This window comes from Xenopus tropicalis, chromosome 4 (assembly GCF_000004195.4).
Source record: "Xenopus tropicalis strain Nigerian chromosome 4, UCB_Xtro_10.0, whole genome shotgun sequence".
Taxonomy (NCBI): Eukaryota; Metazoa; Chordata; class Amphibia; order Anura; family Pipidae; genus Xenopus; species Xenopus tropicalis.
Window position 1 is genome coordinate 96,076,505 of NC_030680.2, and position 23,928 is coordinate 96,100,432.

General features: G+C 39.8%; 1 protein-coding gene across 1 annotated transcript; it reads left to right on the plus strand.

The window, feature by feature from the left end:
- Positions 1–2,516: 2,516 nt before the first annotated feature.
- Positions 2,517–8,144, plus strand: cdkn2c (cyclin-dependent kinase inhibitor 2C). The gene is given in 2 exon segments (NM_001123460.1): positions 2,517–3,077; positions 6,693–8,144. Coding segments are annotated over 2 exon segments (507 nt in total). The 5' UTR covers positions 2,517–2,948; the 3' UTR covers positions 7,071–8,144.
- The last annotated feature ends 15,784 nt before the right edge of the window (positions 8,145–23,928 follow it).

Consider the following 23,928-nt stretch of genomic DNA (forward strand, 5'->3'; position numbering starts at 1 on the left):
TGGGAGCTACAGGTATAACAGGATAGATTTGAGGGGGCAGGTAAAAAAAATGAGTGAGTGCGAGGAGAGATTGGCAGGGGGTGTGCAGGAACAGCGCAGACTGGCTGTGCAATGGGGAGAGTTCGGGGAGACAGTAAGGGGACGCAGCGGTAAGGGCGAGTGTTATGATGCAATGGAGGGCGAAGGAGGCACTGGTCGCTGGCGGTGTAGGATTTGTGAGTAGTCGGGTATATCATAACAAAAGGTACCGAATAAGCCTAAGAGCTATCGGCTATGCACTTACATAACAGAAACAATACATCTTGTGACAAGGAGCACACCGTTCTCTGGGGATAGGCGAGTGACAGCTGAGTCAAAGGCATATGGGTTATGTAGGACCGAGGTAACTGACAATAAAGGGAGAAGATGGCATTTATAGTCATTATAGGGGTATGTGTGCTTTAGGATGGAGTGCTACCAATGGAGGAGACACAGGAGATGGCAATGTAGAGAGAGGAGACATAGGACGTGAGCAATAGGAATGGGCAAACTAGAGATTGAAAGGAGGGCCGCCACTGTGTAATGCACAGGCCATGGGCAATATATGGAGAACAATAACGAGGAGACAGGGGACATAGTCAGTATATGGAAATGGCTGAAGGAGGCGGATTAGCAATGGATAGAGAAGTGACAGAAGGAGGCACAGGAGATAAATATAGATAATATAGGGAGCACTGGAGGTGACAGGATAGGTACGATGTAAAGAGAAGAAAATAAAAGGGCTGGAACCAAACCTTATGTGTCAGAGGAGTTGGCACATGAGGTTCAGGCGCATATGGTCCAGTGAAGACTTGAGCACTGATTTGTAAAATATTTCATTCTTCACTAGTTTGTGGGGCTGCGCCATATCCTCTAGTGCAGTGCTATGCGGGGCTGTGCCGGTGTGCGGGGCTGTGCCGGTGTGCGGGGCTGTGCCGGTGTGCGGGGCTGGAGTGCTGCCCATTCGGAAACCAAGTCACTGACTGAGGCTGAACCTTTCTCCGATGCACTTTCTGGGGCGCCTGAGCTTGCCTGGGAGCCGATCTTTGGACTTGTACTTTGCGCTTTCTCCATGACAATTTTTATGAAGGCTTGACTGTGGGCAATTCAACTGAGGATCCCGAACTGCACACTCACTGGGAGAACCGTTAGGCCTAATCCGCTGTGCCGCCAGCGCTGGGTTCCGAACTCTTGTGCCCTAGCGAGCAGTCTGCTGGATTGTTATACATGTTCAGGTGACGCCACTTCCCATGATTCCGATTCTTCTGTATATTCAGTGGCACTGGGATGAGACATTGGGGTTCCTTTTCTCCAGCAGACATCGGGCGGCCGTGCCAAAGGCTACAGGGAGAAGGAGTCATGATGGAAGGGAACGCCGGTCTGAGCAGGCTGTCTGGTAGGGGCAGGGGCATGCTCTGCTGTACGAGAGGGAAGATGGGAAGGAGGGCTGCCGGAGAGAAGTGACACCGTGTGGTAGGAAAGGAAGACTGTTAGGACAGAAGCTTGCGAGGAGAGAAATGGGGTGCGAGTCCTGACCGAGGCTGCAGATCTGCAGGAGCAGTGAGAATATGTTGGGGGCCCTAAAGGAAGGAGTAAATCTGGGGGATAGGAAAAGTAAAGGTGCCCGACTAGAGCTGATGAATAGTGGGTGCAGTAGGTTGGTGCAGGGACTGAGGGGTGACAAGAGTAGACATGGGAGAAAGAACATATAAGACCGATGGTGAGACTAAAACTAGAAAAAGGACAGTGCTGCACTACACAAATCAGAAAGAGAATAGGAGGAAGCTGTGACATGGATACAGAGGAGGAAACTTTAGTAATGATGAAAGGATGGCGGGGTGAGAGAGGAGGCAAGTAGTGAGGAGAGTAGTGAGGTCTGTAGGGAGAGAGTAGCGAGTTCGGTAGAGAGAGCAAGCAAGCGGTGGTAGTGGGGAGAGGCTGGAAGGAAAAGGGTTGTAAGGCTGCAAGATAGAGGAGGGAAGCGCTGGGTAGTGGGGAAAGGCTGGCATGGAGAGTAGTGAGGCAGGGAGATTGGAGAGGCAGGAAGATAGAGGATAGAGCGGTGGGGAAAGGCTGGCATGGAGAGTAGTGAGGCAGGGAGATAGAGGAGGGAAGCGGTGGGGAAAGGCTGGCATGGAGAGTAGTGAGGCAGGAAGATAGCGGTGGGTAGTGGGGAAAGGCTGGCATGGAGAGTAGTGAGGCAGGAAGATAGCGGTGGGTAGTGGGGAAAGGCTGGCATGGAGAGTAGTGAGGCAGGGAGATAGAGGAGGGAAGCGGTGGGGAAAGGCTGGCATGGAGAGTAGTGAGGCAGGAAGATAGCGGTGGGTAGTGGGGAAAGGCTGGCATGGAGAGTAGTGAGGCAGGGAGATAGAGGAGGGAAGCGGTGGGGAAAGGCTGGCATGGAGAGTAGTGAGGCAGGGAGATAGAGGAGGGAAGCGGTGGGGAAAGGCTGGCATGGAGAGTAGTGAGGCAGGGAGATAGAGGAGGGAAGCGGTGGGGAAAGGCTGGCATGGAGAGTAGTAATGCAGGGAGATAGAGGAGGGAAGCGGTGGGGAAAGGCTGGCATGGAGAGTAGTGAGGCAGGGAGATAGAGGAGGGAAGCGGTGGGGAAAGGCTGGCATGGAGAGTAGTGAGGCAGGGAGATAGAGGAGGGAAGCGGTGGGCAGTGGGAAAAAGCTGGGAGAGAGAGAGGAGAGCGGAGGGAGGCAGGGGAGTGAGGCAGAGCGGAGAGACTGCTGCAGAGGTGGAAGCTGCAGGAGTATCTGCTCATCACGTGTGCTAGGGGCGGAGACCTGGCACTGACTTTTTTACGAGTATTTACTACGAGCTATCACCCTATTAGCTCAGATCCCCGGCTGTCAGCCTGTCCATGCCTTGCCCCAGTAACCCACTGCCCAGCCCCGTATCCCTATCCTGGACCCCAGTTGAGAATGGAAGATCCAATGGCGGACCTAATAACCACGGCTGCTGCCCGGGGGGAATTGGAGAGATTAGAAGACCTGCTGAAGGGGGCGCGAAATGTGGATGCACCCAACAGATTTGGGAGGACTGCTTTGCAGGTGAGTGCCAGCATGAACAGAGGGGCGTGATAATGACAGATAGGGCACAATCTCTATGTTACCCAGCCCTGTAAATCGCCCAGAGCTCCAATCATCTGTGCATTACAGGCCCAGATACAAAGGGTTAATTTTAGTCAGCCCGGAGTCCACCCGTATCTCACCTCTAGCCCAACTTATTGAAAAGCAGCTTTTAGATGGAGGAGGCAATAGGGCCTGTTAGCCAGCACCCAAGTGCAGCCCCCGGGTCGGTGTGCGCCCCAGCCCCTCTAAAGTTTCACACCTACCTGGCTGGCTGCAAACTTAGGGATGCTCCAGTACAGTGCTGCACTTAGCCTACATTTTGTGTACGGTGTCTGGAACATTCCAACATAAGCCGCTCAGTGTCGGAATGACGGGCTAATAAGCATGGCTCCCACAGACCCCCATACCGTAGCGTGCCTTAGGGCACATGGGCTGTGTGGGCTCAGACTGCTCGGGATGTTCATTAACACTTTGGTTGCCATAGAGGCTTCCACTCAGCAGTTTGTATTTGCCTTTTGAGCAAGGATATGCAGTTATTATTATTATTATTAACCCTTGTGGGAGATTCTGGGTGCTAAAGAGATGGTGGCTACACATGAGATGGCAGGCAGAGAGAGCATTAAGGTGCTATACCTGAGCTTATCTCAGAGAAAATATAAACTTACTCAATGATTAACCAAAAGCGCCTCTCATTTACTGCGTTATTCCAACTCACTGATAAAATATACTGTAACTTCCCCCTGCTATTAAATCACTTATCTCAGATTTAATGTGCCTGATGGAACGGTGCCTTTAATTCGCCAGACTGATAATGAGCTAAATCCGTAAGCTTTTTCTTTTTACCAGCCCCACTCTTTATACAAACAGCCCAAAGTATGGCTGGGTACGAATGGGTACCGAGCACCCAGATCTCCCAAACTCGTTGTTAAAAGTTATATTTCATTTAGTGTAGGCGAACTCAACACATTAAACAGCTTTATACACAAGTCAGTATCCATTCGTTACATGCCAAATGGCAACTGATGACTAATGATCTATTCATTTCCAATTATCCTCCGAATTAAAACTTAAATTGCATAAATAATATCCCCCATAGGTACTTGTAACATTCCGTCTTTCTAAAAGAGCTAGTGGGGAGAACCAGGGCAGAGTAGGGTTTGTTCTGAAACAGCATTTACAACACGGTTGATACATGTAATTAATCATTTCACCCCAAGTCCTTGCCGGTTCTCCTAGTGAAAGATGCCCTCGGAGCAGTTTGCCTTAGCGCAGGCCTCACCTCAGACAGTGCAGTATGTGAAGGTGGCACTGGCCTGTCTTATAAACACAGAGCCCCTGTGTGTGTGTCAGGCCCAGCACTGGAACAGTGTATGAAGTCGAGCAAGGCTGTAGCTTTGTGTTTGACCCCTACCCCAGGCTGTGTCCCCTCTCACTGTCCCTCTCGATGCAATCTAACCCAATCTAACCACAAATGGTTGTGAGCAGTCCCTTTCTGAGCAAGCAACCTGTCTGACAGACCCCAGATCAAAGTGTGTGTAATCTCGAGTAGAGCTTCATTTTACACAGAACGAAAATCATTCTTCATTTCTTAACTAGAGAATCACCACTGTGTGTGTTATTCTGTATTTTAGTCATCTGGATCGCTTGAAACGTTTAGCAAACAGGCAGATTTTTTCCAAATAATAATAACCGGTTTCCTTTCCTTTGGCTAAATAAATAATAGGCTTAAATATGAATGTATTCTTTTATCGAGGTTACAGTAAATGCATAGTTTAGCCCGATGATAATAACCTTGTGCTCTTATTGAATATTAAAGCTGACAGTTATAAGGTAGACGTAAACCTACTTATTTATAGCCCTGCCGTGTTGAGTAGTTTTAAACGAACTGTATGAACAATGGTATTTTTATGTATGTATATTTATATGTATCTATATGCTTCCATATAAAACTTTAGAAGCACCCCACTCCACTGCAATCAGTTGCTGCTCTGCCTAAAAACAACTGCGCTAAATCGTCCACAGTGTACAGATTTAAAGAGCAATTGTGCTGATATTTTCAGGTTTGCATTTTCCTAACAATTGTTAAATTACACATTTAAAATGATATTTCCTGAAGTCCTGAAAAAAAGAGTACGTTTACCGAACTGCCAGTGGCCTGTTTGATCGACAGCCTTGCCATGGTTTAATACGATTGGAAGCAGATTGCATTGTACAATGTAAAGTGCCTGTAGTCTTCTTGTATCTTTAATAATCCTTCCTAATCCCCTGTATATGCAGGCACACCCTGCTCTCATACTCTAGCCTGGGCACACATGTACTATAAGCGTATCAATATAGCTGTAGCCATATTTCTATCTGGAGTGATGCCATTTTATGCCACACTAAGGTTAATGGTACCTGCATTCATTAATTCTGATGAGAGTCAATTTGTTTTTATGTGATTGCCAGCAGTGTTGTCGTTTACATTTTATGACACTGTATCCAGCTGGTATTGTTTAAGGCCAATATGAAGGCCACTATAGTAACTATCCCATGTATGTATAATAAATATATGTGTGTGTGTGTAGCTGTATCTGTGTAGCTATATATTAATAATGTGTGTGTGTGTAGCTATCATATAGCTATATTCATATAGTCATATTTTTATGTGTATTTTTTCGTTATCTGTGTATGTACCTCGATAGACTCATACCTCTTTAACATATATCATAAAACTGTGTGTATGTATGTATGTATGTATGTGTGTGTATATATATATATATATATATATATATATACACACACACAGATATATTGTATTTTTAAAAAGAAAACTATGGGTATGTTTTTATTTCACCCCAAAAAATATTTTGCATAATGAAAGAAAACGTCATTCTAATCTGCTTACCAGTATATGTTAGTTAAAATTGTAACTATAATTGCTGTAGGAAGCAATATTTTGTGTGTTTGTCACTTACTAACGGTTTAGACATTTGAAACAGTGTAGCAGAAATCAATTCTCCATTTTGGTATAAGCTGACTTCTGCTACATTGTGTCAGGAGTCAGTCACCAGTGTAGAGAACATAAATAACCAGTCAGATACAGCTTTTAATAGCAATTACATTTTAAAAAAAAAATACTGTTAAATCATTGACACGCTTTAACATATGTTGAATAGTTACATTTTCTTCATTTTACATTTTTTTTGTTTTTTGAGAGTACATCCCCTTTAAGGCCTACTTCGCTTTTTCCATGATTCTTGCACAAGCAGAATTATAATGTGGTTCTGTGGCTGACTGCAAAATATATGCATTTCTTCTATCAATCTATTCTCAGGGGAAAGCTACAGACATTAACTAAATATACAGATATGCATGTGCGTGAAATAGTGCTCATATCACGGGGCAGTGCCACTGGGGACGTGCATATGGGAGATGTATTTGCGCCCCTGTAAGTATTATAGTTTTGTAATCTCCGACGTAGTCATTTGTATTGACTTCTATGTGAGGGCTGACAATGTGTAGCTAGAGGGCATGGCTCTCCCGTATGGGGCAGGCACACTGTACCCAGTATACAAAGTACCACATGGTGACTGTAAGTCTTTCTCTGTGCAGGTGATGCGGCTGGGGAATCCTGCTGTAGCCAGACTGCTTCTGAGCCAAGGAGCTGACCCGAACCTGCGAGACAGGACTGGCTACTCTGTTCTGCACGATGCGGCCAGGGCAGGCTTCCAGGACACGCTGAAGACTCTGTTTGATTTCCAAGCAGATGCCAATATACAAGATAATGAAGGCAACCTGCCCTTACATCTGGCAGCCAAAGAAGGTCATCTCCAAGTGGTGAAATTCCTGGTCCTTCACACGGACAGCCAGGTGGGCCACCGGAACCGGTACGGGGACACCCCATGTGACCTGGCCAAGGTGTATAAAAGAGAAGATGTGATTCAGTGGCTACATTGCTACGCCAATGGGCAGGAGCCGGGTGGCAAGTGACTGCTCCCTAATCTGTGCCCTGGTAGAGACAATTCGGCAGATCAACAATTCAGCACCATGTTAAGTCCCAGCAGGCACAAGGAGGGTTAATGTAATGTTACACCTCCCACCTGCCCGATAGAAAGATTTGCAGGCGAACTGTTCTAGCTGAGTCTATGCTAGATGTATCTGTCGTAACTAAATAACTGTGATTAATGGACTGGTTACAAGCACTAGGGATGGGAAGGGATCTGGGCAGAAAAATCTTTTTTTTTTTGCCATGTAAATAAATCCGCAGCCCCGCTGCTAAATGTATCTAATCTAGCACACATTGTGTAACCCCCTACTAAACAAATGCCCAATGTCTGTGTCTCTCCCTTGTACGTCTTTGCCCCCCAAGCATCGAATCCTGAACACTGGGTGCCCCACCCCTGCTGTATGAGTGTATAAAACCCGTGGCACTCCAGCTTTGGCTGGGCACCCACCATGCACGCTATAGAGCCATCCTATGTGTGTTATCACCGTTTGTAAAGTTTATTCTGCTTTTAATTGCTGGAAATAAATATTTCCAAATGCTTTTCAAACTTTTGCCAAATACCCAACCACCCTGAGACCATGAGATTGTAAATCTTTAAGGTACAAATAAAAACATATTTTCTGCTCAGCTCACCCTGTTTTCATTTTCAGTGCACCTACAGAGTCCAGTTTTTATTCGTGTATAAGAAAGTGGTTACCCATGTTTCTAAACTCGGATTTATTGTTTAAATTCTGTTACACTAACAATTTGTAAACACTTTTAATGCATTAAAGTGATACAGTATTGCTAATAAATATATATGTATTTAATCTCCCCTTATCAAAACATGAAGGACATTAAGTCATGTATTAAGCTTCCAAAAAATGCCCTCCCCTTTAAATAAAACAGGAATTGTTTGTGCATATATTGCAATACATTCAACTATAACTATATAATTACAATTTAACAGACATAATGGTAATTTATTAACTCTTTCCAACCCATCTGTATTTTTTTTTAAAGTGTACTTTCCCTATTAAAATCAGATGCAATTTGTCATAAATTGCTTGTTAACTGCACATCTGAGTGGGTCTTTCATAAATATTTAATCTCCACTTCCTGTTTGTTTCCACCATCCTTGCATTACTATAACCAGTTGCACATTTTATCTCTTTATCTTTTATATGTAGCACTGTATTTTCTTTTGTTATGGGATATGTACACTCTTTCTTATTTTTGGATTTAGCCTATATATATATATATATATATAGGCTAAATATCTCCCCCCCCCCCCCCCCCCCCCCATTTTGGGGCTATATTTTTCCTATTTTCCTTGCTAGCAAAAACCAGTATCAGCATTATATCTAATATATTGATTGCTAATTCCTTTTGTTTGGGCTATTCTTTAATTTAGCATCTTCCCTACCTAAAGTTTATAAATCTCGTATGGAACAACTGTTATCAACAATAGAGGCAGTGGGATCAATTCTCTCTAGATGAATTGTACAGGTATGGCCTCTGGAATTATCTAAGATTACAGAACACCGAAGTGCACTTCAATACACAAGCATACCATTCAGCGAAAAAAAGACCGTTCTATGAGTATATTTGTTTTGAAACTCTTTCTAGAGATGTGGTTCTACAAATGAGTGACTAATGAAACAGCAGATATAAATTGTACAGTAAAATTACTCAAAATATTTTTACATTTCAATAAGGTAGTGTCTGATATACTACATAAAATCGTATTTTTCTGAATAGAGAAGGTTAATCAATACAATGCATATATTAAATTCCTTTTTATTGTGTACATTTATAAATCAAAATAATAAATTATTTCAGTAAAAGACTGACATTTCAATCTATGCAATAATTAATGGCCTATCAGGGAGAACATATATATATATTGCTGACAAAAGCATACAACATCATTATTCTACATATACTATATATATATATATATTTGTGTGTGTGTGTGTGTTAGGGAATAATGGGAATAATGATTTTGTATGCTTTTGTCAGCACACACACACACACATATATATATATATATATATATATGTGTGTGTGTATATATATATATTCACACACACACACATATATATATATATATATATATATATGTGTGTGTGTGTGTATATATATATATATATATTCATAGCAATACAAATCAGTGAAGTAACATTTAAATCATATGGTTATTTTACAATACAGCTCTATAAATATGAAAGTTAGTAAAATAATAAGCAACGTTTACAGTAATGATATAGAAATAAGTGCTGTAATAAATGTCAAATATTAGATTGGTGGACACTGCAGAAACAAAATGGCGTGGGCAGTTCCAGGTTTGAAACAAATATCTTGTTGTATATTAATACCTTTCCTGCGACACATTTGATATATAATTATGTTTAGTGTAATTAGCACATATTTAATGCTGCTCAAATAACTTGGTTATAGAAAGCGTTACATGGGATTTACTGAAACGAAGGACCTTTGTATAGTGGGTCCTCCGCTACATAATCAATGAAATATTTGTATGGCAATAACACAGTGGTTTTGTTATGGTTTAAAATAGAATTTATTGGGGACGATTTTTCAGTATTTCCCTCTGTAAAATCAAAACGAAGATGAAGGTTTGAGCTGAAGGAGCAAAGAAGCGCTGATCCGGATCTGTAGCAATGGCTGTGTGTACTAATAATAGCAACTTCTTCTCCCCCACCCCACTCCCACTGCTTAGGGTTTTTCCACAGAGGGTGTGTTGATGGCAGGCACAGAATGGGTTAAATAATGTGCCCCCCCTGCTAATGAGTTAATGATGGCTTGGGTGGCTGCATTTGAAAATGTAAGGAAAAAGGGAAAACAACAATTAATGCGTTTCTTCCCAAATTGGCCACAAAAAGTAAGCAAATCCATCTGCCGGAGGAGCAAGTACAGAAGCAAAACACAAGGGCTCACAAAGGAGAACTAGAATGGGCGCCCAAATCGCACCTATCTCGCGCGATATTCACTTCACAGATCGACTGTCGCATCATTTGTACAACTCGTGTTTCAGCCAACTTGAACTGTATTGCAGCTCTGACCAACAAGTACACTACACCTAACTACAGAGGAGGGACGCACACAGGCAGGCAGAGCTGTTGGGCACTTCATTCTATGGCTTGCCAAATGTTCAAGTTGTTACTGAGGGGCCACATTATGCAGCTTTATAGACAGGCAGGCATCTTTATTTCACAAATAGGGTTCCCTCACCCCTTAAAATACATGTACTAAAATACATATAGAACAGCAATAAAAAAAACTGGAAAATATATTTCAATGTAGGGTGAATAGAGATTTATCTTTTATAGTAGGTGCTGAGTGAAGTCTCTGAATCTTTTGTAATACAAAAAAGAATAAATCAGTTTATAAAATATAAGGCTAATAAAAGTCCCATCCTAGTCCAATAAGCTGTATAAGAGGACTTGGCCTTTATACGGTCGCGGAGCTCCTGTGGCTTACACGTATGATATATACGGATATATATACGGATAGGGGGCTACATTGTCCCCTGTGTGCAGGTGCAGCTAACGCAGTACACGTACCCTTCAGTACAGACATATACATTTGGGATGTTCGCATCATACACAGCACTTCCATATATTGTTGCTCAGATGCAGTATCGTGTATGTAAACGTTCAGCCATTAGGCACACACTGTACTTACTATACGGCCTGTAGGTACTACATGCTCTACACATGCACCCTAATAGCAAGAACGTATAAATACAAATATATGTAAAAGATCTCTGCTCTACAAATGTACCCATGACAGGGAGCCAGGTACCCCAAAAGCAGCACCAAGCAACAGTATCCATCCTTCCATCGTGCATATTCCTATGAGCCAGCGACCCAAGATGACGGTGTTGCCCTCAGTGCAGGTGTCAGCCTCTGGCCGGACCCAGCCTTATAAGCAGTCCTGGAACCGTTAGCTTTTTATTTTCCAGTCTCTTCCTGTCCAAATATATTTGAAATTTCCGCGCCCTCTGTTAGTGTCCCGCCCTGTGTCGGGTGTAAGACTCGGCGTTGTGTGTCCCTTTGGGTCTGTGCTGAGTCCGAGTAGGTAGCTCAGGGATGCCTCTGCTCCTCTGCCTTCTTCTCTCCTCTCTCCCCACTCGCAGCCATTCTCTGCCCATATCTCTGGCCTCTCTCCATCAGTCACATCACTTCCTGCCCTGCAACCGCACGTTATTCTCTCTAGCGCTTTCTATCGCTGCCCGCTCGGTGCTGGGATCGCATTGCCTGCAGCTTTCCCCTTCTGGGCAGCGAAGCTAACCTTCTAGTTACGGGGCAGCGGAGACCAAATTATGGAGGGAAGGTGCCTGCGTTGTAATGGCAGCAGCCCTCATTTTAGTGAAACAGCAGCCAGGTCTGTAATGTTCTAAACAGGAATGGACTGAATGCAAACTCATCTCTCAATTCTTCTCATTTCTACTGTATCTCAATCCTAATGCAGTAATACTGCTGGTGGCTTTAACCCCTTCCTTTAGGACCGTGCGGTTATTTAGTTGCCTTCACTGTGGTGTAGAAAGAAACTGCTGGGACCCACAGCAACATTTCTATATCTAGCGTTGAGTTTCCCAGGCAGGACTGGCACTTGTGAGCACCCAGCAGCTCTACTTATTTGTTCTTTTCCCCCTAGGCTGCCGTATTGCCTTATTTTGCTCCACACTTACAAGCTAAATAAAACGAATAGACTTTCAGTGATATATGGGCATGATAAGGGACCATAGTTTCGTTTTCAGAACATTTTAATTTAACAACTAGAGCGGATACTTGGATAATTTAAGCCCCTTTTATCCAATATTAATTAACCCCATCAAGGACTTTTCAGTGTGTAAAGGTGTACACTGTCTGTGACATGACTGGATGCTTCACAGGCCTAAGGTGCAACAGCAGTGCAGCTTCTCCAGGAAGCATGAAGATACAGCTATAGTGAAACCAGGTAATACATGTATCCATGCCAGCACACTCATGTCTTTAGAACATAAGTCAATCCCATTTGTTTCCAACACACAATTCCATTTTACTAAAATGTATTTTCTTTTAAAGCATATTTGTTATTTTCATAATAGCAAGTGAACTGCTGCCCTCCAGCTGTAGCTGGTGTACATAACCTAACAAAAAGTAGCAGCTAAAGTGCCACATACATATAATTCTTACTTTAGTCTGACTGTGCTGGATCTTTTTAGGCCTAGGTCACATTTTTTACTCCATTTTTGTAACAAGCCTCATTTATGTTCTACAACCCCACAAACTGGAAAATGACTGGAAAATGGAAAATTACACTTGTACTCTGCAGCCAAAATACTCTGCAGATGTGACCCACAGGCTGAATAGTAACACTGGCCTAGGGCTCATACATCTTACCCTTATAGAAAAGGACATAATTAATTCCTGTGTTCAGCTTTCCATGCTCCCTTGAATATATGTGCCATTATTTCAGCTCTTAATGCTCTGTGCAAGGAACATGCAAATGTTCATTAGCTCATAGTTGCCTGAAACTCCATACTGTAGTACATGTACCAAAGATATTGGCCTAGATTCACTAAACAGTGTGAAAAAATACCACATGTTTACAGCTAAAAATTGTGATTTTTTGAATCTCTGGATTAATAATTGAATTCACTTAAGTTTTTGGCATCTGTATTATTTTGAATAAATAATAATTGCAATGAGAAATAACAAACAAGTAATTCTTGCAACTTTACAATATACATTCTTTAAACATTTTTATTTGTTTTACAGTTATTTGTAAAATGATTTGCTTAAAAGCTTTATGTAGCAAAAGTTAGCTGATAAAAAGACTTGGAAGTGAACTGACTTGTGTTACATTGTTTCAAGAGTCAGAACCATAAAATAGAAAAGGATAACAAATACTGCTTTCAGTTACATTTACAAATAACGTTAAAACAACAAAAAAAACCTTTTATTTAATGTATAATGACCTTTGTTCATTATGCAAAAACAACTTTTTTTGGTGGAGAAAAAAGTCTGTTTTTTAAATGCAATCAAAGCCAACAAATAACAGAAGGCCATGCCTTGTGTTATACAGGAAAAAAATGTTTTATTTTACATAATCACACATACAGCTTAATGTGCCTCTGTATAAACAATGGCATTATTAGAATTTTTTCTTAAAATGATTTTTTATGATTGAATTGTCAGCTCCCCCAGTGCATTGCAGATGCCCATTATTGCTAAAATGTTTAAAATATGAATTATTAGCAAGTGAAATACAGGCTGATAAAAACTAAACATTTTATGTAGTAAATTGGTGAATATTTCCTCATTTTTAAGGAACATTAAAACAATACCTCAACTATTAGGAAATATCAAGCTTTAGTGAAACTGGGCCAGTGTATTTAGCTCCTTTTTTGCTGATTTCCTCATGTTTCAGAATATCTTTGGATTGCAGGCCTAGCTACACCCACGTTTTCTGACCTTTCCATTAGCTAGCCTACACACTTCCCAGCCATCACCCAGAGAGAATCAGGTGCCTTCTGGAGGGAGGGATCTCTGGCTGTGAAATGATGTATTTGTTACTAATTGCACCTGCCAAATAATGCAAGATTTTATAGTGTGTGACTCACATATCATGTGCCTGTTTGCTAAATACACAGCATCAACAGCCGTTCCAGCAAGCAAGAGTTCCTTCATCTCCACTTTGTATGTATTTAAAGAAATTTTACCCACCTTTCCTTTAGTCTAAAATATTGGTTTAAATTTCCTTTTTTTTTTGTTTTTCCTCCTGCTTTTAATTTTGTAGCATAAAATATAGAGAGACATTGTGTTCTTCAGATATCGCAGCAGCTTAGCTGGTGGATGGAAGGTTGCCTATGCCTAACATGCATGTAAAATGTGCTAGACAGCAATTTCATGTAGGCAAAAACTATATATATATATACAGGTATAGGACCCATTATACAGAATGCTCTGGACCAAGGGTATTCCGGATAAGGGGTCTTTCCGTAATTTGGATCTCAATACCTTAAGTCTACTAAAAAATCAATAAAACATTAATTAAACCCAATAGGATTGTTTTGCATCCAATAAGGATTAATTATATCTTAGTTGGAATCAATTACAAGGTTCTGTTTTATTTCTATATAGAAAAAGGAAATCAGTTTTAAAATTCTGAATTATTTGATTAAAATGGAGTCTATGGGAGACGGGCATTCCGTAATTCGGAGCTTTCTGGATAACGGGTTTCCGGATAAGGGGTCCAATACCCGTATATATATATCAAAAAAACATTTTTTATATAAAAAATTTTCATGGTGTGCATCAGCATTTAATACAATTTTCCACTTTCTTCAGTAAAATGTGCTAATTTATATATATATATATATATATATATATATATATATATATATATATATATATATATATATAAAATTAGAAAGAATATGCCGCACACTCAGGTCTTAGATGCAAAAAACAAAAAATTTTTTATTTGGATCAAGGACTGACGTTTCGGCCACACAAGCAGCCTTTCTCAAAGGCTGCTTGTGTGGCCGAAACGTCAGTCCTTGATCCAAATAAAAATTTTTTTGTTTTTTGCATCTAAGACCTGAGTGTGCGGCATATTCTTTCTAATTTTGTATGCTCACTTTATACTGCACCCAGGCAAATTATTACTTCATTATATGTGAGTGCCTGTTTTCACCTGTTCCTATATATATATATATATATATATATAAACAAATAGAAATAAGATCCCCAAAATAATAAAGGGGATTAAATAAATATATCACCCATCACTCTAGCCAGAGCTAATTGGATCTCCTAAGCTGGGCTATTGATCAGCCATACTGACCTTGCACCTAGTTCTGTGTTTGCTCTCAGGCTCTTTGCTGCTTTCAGATTAAAAATCTATCTTTGTCATAAAGAGTGTATGTCACATATTCATATTTTTTTAAATAACCAGTAATTTTTGGTAGAACAGTGTGTGTGTGTCTCAAATTGCTTGCTTTAACTGAAACATTTGCATCATGCATTTGATTACTCAGTTTCAGGGAAGTGTGTGCAACAGAAGCAACAGAGGATCTCAGTAACATGTATATGCACACAACATGCTCTGCCCTCATTGTTTTGTTGTCTGTTTAAAGGAAATGCTCGTTATAGAAATAACTTAGTTACTGATGTAGAGTATGAACCTTAGTGGGATAGTGATAAGATTTAAAAAATTCTGCAGTGCCAACTCCAAGACCCAATACCCCAATAGTTTTTAGGTCAGTGGCCACAATCACTACGTAGCAATTAATGAGCACTAACCTGGGTTACTACCTGTTATTTTCTGTGTAAACTGAAAAGGGATAAGTTGTTTTTAGATAGTACAGGTATCGGACCCCTTATCTGGAAACCCATTATCCAGAAAGTTCCGAATTACGGAAAGGCCATCTCCCATAGACTCCATTTTAATCAAGTAATTCACATTTTTAAAAATGGTTTCCTTTTTCTCTGTAATAATAAAACAGTAGCTTGTACTTGATCCCAACTAAGATTTAATTAATCCTTATTGGAGCCAAAACAATTTCAGATCTGAATCTGAATTTCAGAAAGACCCCTTATCTGGAAAACCCCAGGTCCCATGCATTCTGGATAATCTACATTCCATGCTTCTAAAAAATGTATCAACTAATGTAGAAAATGGTAACAGTTCAGAGTCTGCACCTGGCGTACTGAGCTGCTTGACTGAAACACAAAAGAGAAGAACATTAAAGGAGTTGTTCACCTTTGACTTAACTTTCAGTATGATGTAGAGAGTCCTATTCTGAGACAAATTGCAATTGGTCTTTGTTTTTTATTATTCATAATTTTTTAATATTTTTACTTTTTGTTCTGCAGTTCTCCAGGCAGTGGTTAGGGAGAATGACTGATATTTGAATACGAGAGGGGCTGGAATAAAAAGTAACAATAAAACTGGAGCCTCACAGAACAATAGTTTTTGGCTGCCGGGGTCAGTGACCCCCATTTGAAAGTTGGAAAGAGGCAGGAGAAATAGGCAAATAATTCAAAAAGTATAAAAGATAAAAAATGAAGATCAATTGAAAAGTTGCTTAGAATTGTCCATTCTATAACATAGATTTTAGGAAAACGGTCAAAATAAAAAATAGAAACCATTGAAAGAAGTCGTTATTTCTGCTGTCAGAAAACCACAAAACTAAAAAAAAAAAAAAAAAAAAGTGTTTGCAGAGTGAACAACCCCTATAAGCAGTTAGTATTTACAAGCTGCTGTAGGTGTAAAAAAAAAAAAAAAGGATATTGGGTTCTGGTGATAGCACTGCAGATTTGTAAACAACCTTTCACTGTCTGGGGCCAATGACAAACAGGGCCTGAGTGACTTTTTATGCAACCCAAGCTCCCCTCTTTTCTTATGCCTATGCCTTGGGATGACCCCAATTCAATCGATAATATAGATAATTGTATGGGAGATAATTGTAAATGCACTTTAGAAGACCCACTACCTGTGTCTGATACAATCAGACAGTACAAGTTGCTTGTTGTTTAAACCAGGGACTGGATTTGAGGTGTTGAGCACCATTGGCCCATATTCCCTGAACATTCAAGGTTTCAAGCTCACAATTTACAACATCATGGGGCACATTTATCAAAGTACGAATTTTTGCCAATTAAAAGCATGATTGGAACAATTTGAACTAACCACGATAATTTCCGATGTGCGTTAATTGCACAAAAATTCACATTGTGGTCATACAAAAATGTTGTGGTGCGATCCGAAAGTTATGAAATTTTTGTATCCAAACGATCGTAAATGGCACAAAAACCCTTCTGATTTTGGGAGCCTTCTATAGGACTCAAAGGCACTCTGCAGCTCCAACCTGGCCAAAAGACAGTCACGATACCGAAGCTTGAATGAATTCCAAAACTTTCGTAGTCGTTGCGACAAATACAATTTTGTTGCACAAACTGACGCAAAGCAAGTGGCCTAATTTAACAAAAATATAGTGGAAATTACGCAAAGTTTTATAAATTAGAAAAAATACGAAATTTTCCCTTTCGGATTCAATCGTACTTTGATAAATGTGCCCCCATGTGTACATATGCTCATATGGAGATACCATTAAAGTTCATAAACACAATTTAAAATAATGTTTTAGCATTCAAATGCTATATATTTGCCTGTTTGAAGCTGCTGGCTCATACTCAGTGTGGCACAATGTGAATAATTCCACTGCTCTCAGTTCTGCACTGGAAACAGTGCATGAACAAATTATCTAGATGCTCTCATTTTAAATTCATATAGTCATAGTCATAATCATTCTTTCATTCTTCCGTAGCTATCAGGTTTGGTATGTAAACATGTGCAGACAATTTATACATGATGCAGTATATCCTCCTGTTTAACATGAATAGAAGGAATAGGTCTTGTTCTAAATCTACTTTTTACCTAATGTTTATACATGAAAAATCTATGGTTTATGTTATTTCTTAGGATAAACAGTGCAAACAGGGAATCTGAAGGTTACATTGCTAGACCACACATAATCCCCCTGCATAATGATTTTCTGCTAACAAAACAGTCACAACAAAAGCAGAAGTGAAGGGGGATATATTCTGGTAGCTTTAAGGGATTTTGTTGTGATTTTATTGTTACATTTGAATTACTAAATATACTGTGTACATTGCAAATAATTAATTCTACCATTTAAGATTTTATTCTTGAACCAGTAAGTTTATTTTTTTTAGCTGTAATACTGGTGTGTAGGCCGCCATCTCAGTGCCTGATCTGAAAGAGGCAACACTACACAATAGAACTGCTTTCAGATAAGCTTTTGTTTCTACTACTTTATGTAACTGTAGGAGTTAGGTGAACCAGACTTGGATTTTTACGATTGAGTGCTAAAAGGCAACACACATCTGCAAATGATGGTAATTCAGTTTCCTCATCCTCTAACCCTGGCAATATAAATTCACTCAGTACAGGACCACTAAGAGGCCAACACACACTAAAGAGCCCTAGGATCACTGCAAGTGCTAGTTCACAAAATTATGAGTTATTTTTTAACTCCAGGCATATTAACCAAGACTAAATTAACTATATAGTGGGTGGAGTTTCAGTGTCAGACCCCTATTCAAAAATAGGCCCATTTTTCTGAGTTTAAAGTCAAAGACACAAGTAGCTAAGGTCTGGACCACCTCCAAATTATTATATGTGCTAATATATTGTATGTGTATGGAAGTGTATGGAAATTGTGCCAAATTGCTTAAATATATAGAACCTTCTGCAGGATTGGTTATCTTGGTTCATTTCAGTTGTCATATTGATGATCTCTCTCAGTCCTGGCCATCTCGATTTCTCCATCTAACCTTCTCTTTTGAGCTATGGACAAATATGGCCAACCATAAGGATGGGCACTTTGTCTTTACCAAAAGCCTAAAACTTTCTGCATTTAAAATAGTGATCATTTTCCTCTTTCAGATCATCTTCTTATTTCACACACTCCTCCTACTGCAGTGGCTTAACTACATGGCAATGGGCCCCCCCTGAAAAAATTATTCGGAGGGACCTGGCATGCACAGCCAAGCCTTCCAAGACCCACTACCCTGCCTTACTGTCCGCTTGCGTACCCAGCTCCCCGCCTACCTTAGCCAGAAGTCTTGATTCATAACACTTATACAGTTAATATAACTTAATAAAACTTAATATAACTGTTGTGTATAATATAACTTAATAAAACTTAATATACCTATTGTGTATAATTCAGTTCTATAAATAACTGATTCACTTGTAATACTTGTAATACCTATAACTCAGTTCTGTCATGCACAATCAACACCTATGCCCCACTACAGTCACACTGCAGTCATGCCCATTTTGCACTCCACAGAGCCCATTTGGAGGAAATCCTATACAAAAGCTCACTTCCTCTACTATACATTTCTCTTGGTATGCCTTAATGCTGTCCTCACCCAGGCTAATCAAGTTTACTATAGTACACTTAGAAATAAAAACAAATTCAACCTATAATGCTTGTTTTCTCCCTTCTTCACCCCTCACCACATCTAAAAATACTTCCCAGGAGTTTGCTGACTTCCTTAGAAGCAAAGTAGATTCTGTCCACGAACAGTTTGCCCCCCCCACCCCCATCAGACACCAATAATCTCAATTCCTAAATCTGTTTCCTTAATCTTGATACTGATTTTGAAATTTCTCAGTTTCTCCTGTCCTCTCCCCCTACAGCTTGCTCACTTGATCCTATGCCGTCAACATTACTAGAACAGTGTACCACTGCCCTTTCTCCAGCTCTAAAGCTTGCCATACATGTAAAGATCTGCTGGTATGGTGAGGTTGTCAAATGAACAGAAATTTTACCAATATGGCCACCATAAGTTGGGCTGTATCATGCTGATTGAATTGTTAGGCCCTTGTACTCTGCTGGATCACAAAAGAGTACAAACAGGCTGATGTGTTCCTCACCCTCACAAGATTATCAAACTTGCCCGATTGATATCTGTCTGACTTTCTGCTAATAATTATTAGTTATTAGGCTAGCATAGCACGTACTTTAGAACTGCAAATTTAAATGGCTAACCAATTACATTAGACAACTTTGCTGGCATTTCTAACATATGACCTAAAGTGATCAGTCCAAAAATATATACATTACTGAATTCTGTTGTGATATCATTTATAGGGAAATTATTTCTGCATGATTTATTTTAAAATATCAAAATTGTTTTTCTATGAAATAGCTGTCAACATTTGCCAGAAATATACATATTTTTTCCTCTGTGATTTGGAAATAGTAAACTTTGCATAATGTTTCTATTTCATTTTAAATATATTTTCAATTGGTTATTCAAAAGCAAAAGCATCTTTTCAAATTCTTCACTACTGTCAGCCAAAACACAACTTTTTTTCCCCGTTCCATCACATAGAGTTAGGCAAAGCTACTATTTGGATTTTCAGACCACACACATGTATTAGCTCCTTCTGCCTGCACTCTTACTAAAAAGTAAAAATTCAAGGACTTTTTTCCCTAAGCTTTTTTCAACCTGAATGTAATCAAAAGTATTCTGGCCACCCATGGCAGCTATTCAGCATTCATTCTCCCCCCTTGGACTGAATGGGACAGGAAAAATAATCTTCCTTCTCCCAAGGTTAGCCTTTTTGCATTGTGCTCTCTCCAGTAAGCAGGAAATATCTTAAACATCTTTTTTGTGGAGGACATTTACAAAAACCCAAAAATTAATGGAAAAAAAAAACTTTTCCGAGATTTATAATGTGACAGTTCTAAATCTGAAAATACTCCAGCGAAACCTGTCGAGATCATAAGGAAGTCAATGGCAGGTGTCCCTTTTACAGCTGGAAGATCTTTCTTTGCTTTTTGGTTTTACAGGTTTTCTGATTTTTTTACGCTGACTTTTGTGCTTCCTCATTTCAGATCATTTGATAAATAACTGCCATTTGTGGAAATTAGTTTTTTTCTGGTCTGTATATCAGAAGTTCCCAGTTTGGTTTAGGGTATAGGTTCTACACACAGTCAACTTACCTAGAATTTTTCCGTAGCCATGCAGATTTAAAGGAAAGTAACACTAAAATTATTTTTTAAAAAAAAATCTATTCTACCCTGCTCCAATTATTGCCCTATCCTTCCCAGCGTTTATTATTTTAAATGCTTTATTAAAAAATACCTGCTAAAAATTGGCTTCCGGTCATTTGAAATAAGGCGATATGGCGATGCAGGGCAGAATCCACTATGCGATGGAAGGAAGGCTAGGCTCGATCAATCGATCGTCGCATAGTGGATGCTTCTTCCTTCGCCCTATAGCCTTATTTCAAATGACCTAAAGCAAAGTTTTAGCAGGTATTTTCTAATAAAGCATCCAAAATAATAAATTTTGTGCAGGATAGGGCAAATATTGGGGCAGGGTAGAATAGATTTTTTTATTTAAAAATTTTTAGTGTTACTTTTCCTTTAAATCTGCATGGCTACGGAAAATTCTAGGTAAGTTGACTGATGAATTTTGTGGTCACAGCCTTATTTACACTCACGCCTAATGGTCAGGTGATCCCAATGGGCCAATAACATGGTGACCATTTGAGGGTTTAATCTTGAAAGCAAGCAAGTTGCAGGTAAATGTATATTGTTAAATGTATATTGAAGCAGTACAATTCTTAATGAATCAGATAAAAGTGAGTGTAGGACTGGCCAGAAGGGATGACTTTGACGCAGTTGGCCAGCTTGAAGTATATTGCAATATATGGACAAACAATCCTTGTTTTGCTTAAAGGTTTCTTGGTAGGTTAATGCACATAATTTCCTAATGGCCTATATATATTGATAATGGGTGAGTGCAGAGGACCTGTTGTTGCTATCTATATGAATTTTGAGGTCACAGCTTCATTGCACCTCCACTTGGTGGTGGATTTAAAATTGGTTTAAAATTTAGTGGTGAGCACAACTTCCCATTTTTTTTGCTATAATTTTAAAACTCTGTGTGGGATGTATAAACCAGAATCAAGGTGATTATATACCTTGCAAGGCTGCTTATTTTATCCCTTTATTCCTTTAATTTCTGATCAAACTTGATCTTGGTCTTATTTTAGGGTCCTTTTTAATGACCCTTAATAAAGTAATTCTGCATCCAGGTCTTCATAGATGAAATGTTACATTTACTGTGATAGAAAAAAAATATAAATGTAAATGTCTTTGTTCCAAAAGCTAGCCATTAAAATTATTATTCAAAAGATATTTCTTCCATGTAGGAACAGAATTCCTGCTCTTGCTTAATTGGGGATCTTTACATTAAGAGGATAATAGGGGCCATTTACAACCAGCAGGACAAGGTGTAAAGTGCCAAATATAGGTGCAATCTGTCTTGCGCCTGCCACACTGTACTCCGATGGAATAGGCGTTAAGAAACATCTAATAATAAAAATTAGAATAATACAATTTATTTCTGCTAATTCAGTTATCCCAGTGCTGTATATTATTTGTAAACAGGTCCCTTTGTGAAATACAGGATGGACCAAAAATATAACTAGCTGTATTGAAGGTCTTGCTGGTTTTTCACAAGTTTAGCTTGTGCACATGTGTCAGAGAGGATATGTAATGTTTCAGGCTACATTCTACTCTTCTGCTCTTATAGCAATTCAGTAGCCTCCATGTCTGTGTGTCAGACTTTGTCTAATCCCTGCATTCCTTTAGAGCAGGGGTCGGGAACCATTTTGGCTAAGAGAGCCATAAACACCACATATTTTATAATGTAATTCCGTGAGAGCCATACAGCGGGGCAAGGTAGGGTGGGTGCCAAGGATGCCGAATGCGGATGCGATGCAGAGGAGGGCGTGGCCTGCGCTCAGCGGATAGAAGACATCTTCTAAGGCTTAGAACACACCTTCTATCCGCCGAGCACAGGCCACACCCCCCGTTATTTTTTTTATTAAAGATTTGGCAGTGAGCCAGATGCAGCCATCAAAAGAGCCACATCTGGCTCCCGAGCCATAGGTTCCCTACCCCTGCTTTAGAGGTTAGCAAACACTTGATAGTTATGTGTTTTTGTTGTTTTTAATGGCTGAGCAAGAGAGTTGGCTGCTTGGAGCATCACAAGAGCTGTCTGTATTACGAAAGTAAGAAGCACAACCTGCAGTAGGTGCAGCACAATTTCATCAAGAGAATTTCCCATTTGCATCCACTATAACATCGGAATTCTGGGGGAAAAATGCATTGTGGGAAAAAGCATGGCTATTGCTCTTGAAATTGCACTTTGCACACTGTGTCTAGGTAAGTAAATGCGCCCATTAAATTAGGCTACATGTTCCCTTTAAGCTAGCCATACAGGCCAAGATCTGCTATTTGTCCTATTTGCCACCCACAGGCTGGGCCAAATTGGGCTGACACCCAGGGCCAAACAATTAGCCTAGTAGTCCTTAATATCTCAATACAGCCACATAGTAAAAAGCATAAGGTACAGTACCAAAATCTAGAACTATCAAGAGCAGGGATCCCCAACCTTTTATACCGCATTCAAATGCAAAAAGAGTTGGGGAGCAACACAAGCATGGAAAAAGTTCCCGTGTGTGCAAATAAGAGCTATATTTGGCTATTTGGTAGCCCATATGTGGACTGGTAGCCTACAGAAGGCTCTGTTTGGCTTTACACTGGGTTTTTATGCAACCAAAACCTCCTGACCAGAAATTCAAAAAAAGCACCTACTTTGAGGCCACTGGGAGCAACATCCAAGGGGTTGGGGAGCAACATGCTGCTCACGAATCACTGGTTGGGGATCACTGATCAAGAGCAATGGCTTTCTTGGGATCTATATAATACTGTATATGTAGAAATAAGCACTTGCTACTACCTACCCCAAAAATGTTGTTGCAATCATATTTATGTTTCTTTGAATGATATACATCAGTACAACACTCATTAAGGGCTTTTGAATGATGCATAATTAGGATGCTAAAAGCTATTTATGTTTTAAAGGAATACTATCATGGGAAAACATGTTTTTTTTTTTTTTCAAAACACATCAGTTAACAGAACTTCTCCAGCAGAATCCTGCATTGAAATCTGTTTTTTGTTTTTTTTTTTTTAAAGCTCAAGCAGATTTTTTATTTATAAAAAAATATATTTATATTTAATTTTGAAATTTCTCATGGTAGAGTGAATTATTTGCTATGTAAACAGTGTCATTTACAAATAAAAAGTATACCAAAAAATCATGACAGATTCCCATTAATTTTGCAATGTTTTTTTCAAATTTCCAGTATCATTGTAGTCGTCTGTTAAGTGGTAACTTGCACATGAAGCACCAATATGGGCTCAGATTAGCTTATGTTTTGTCAACTGGC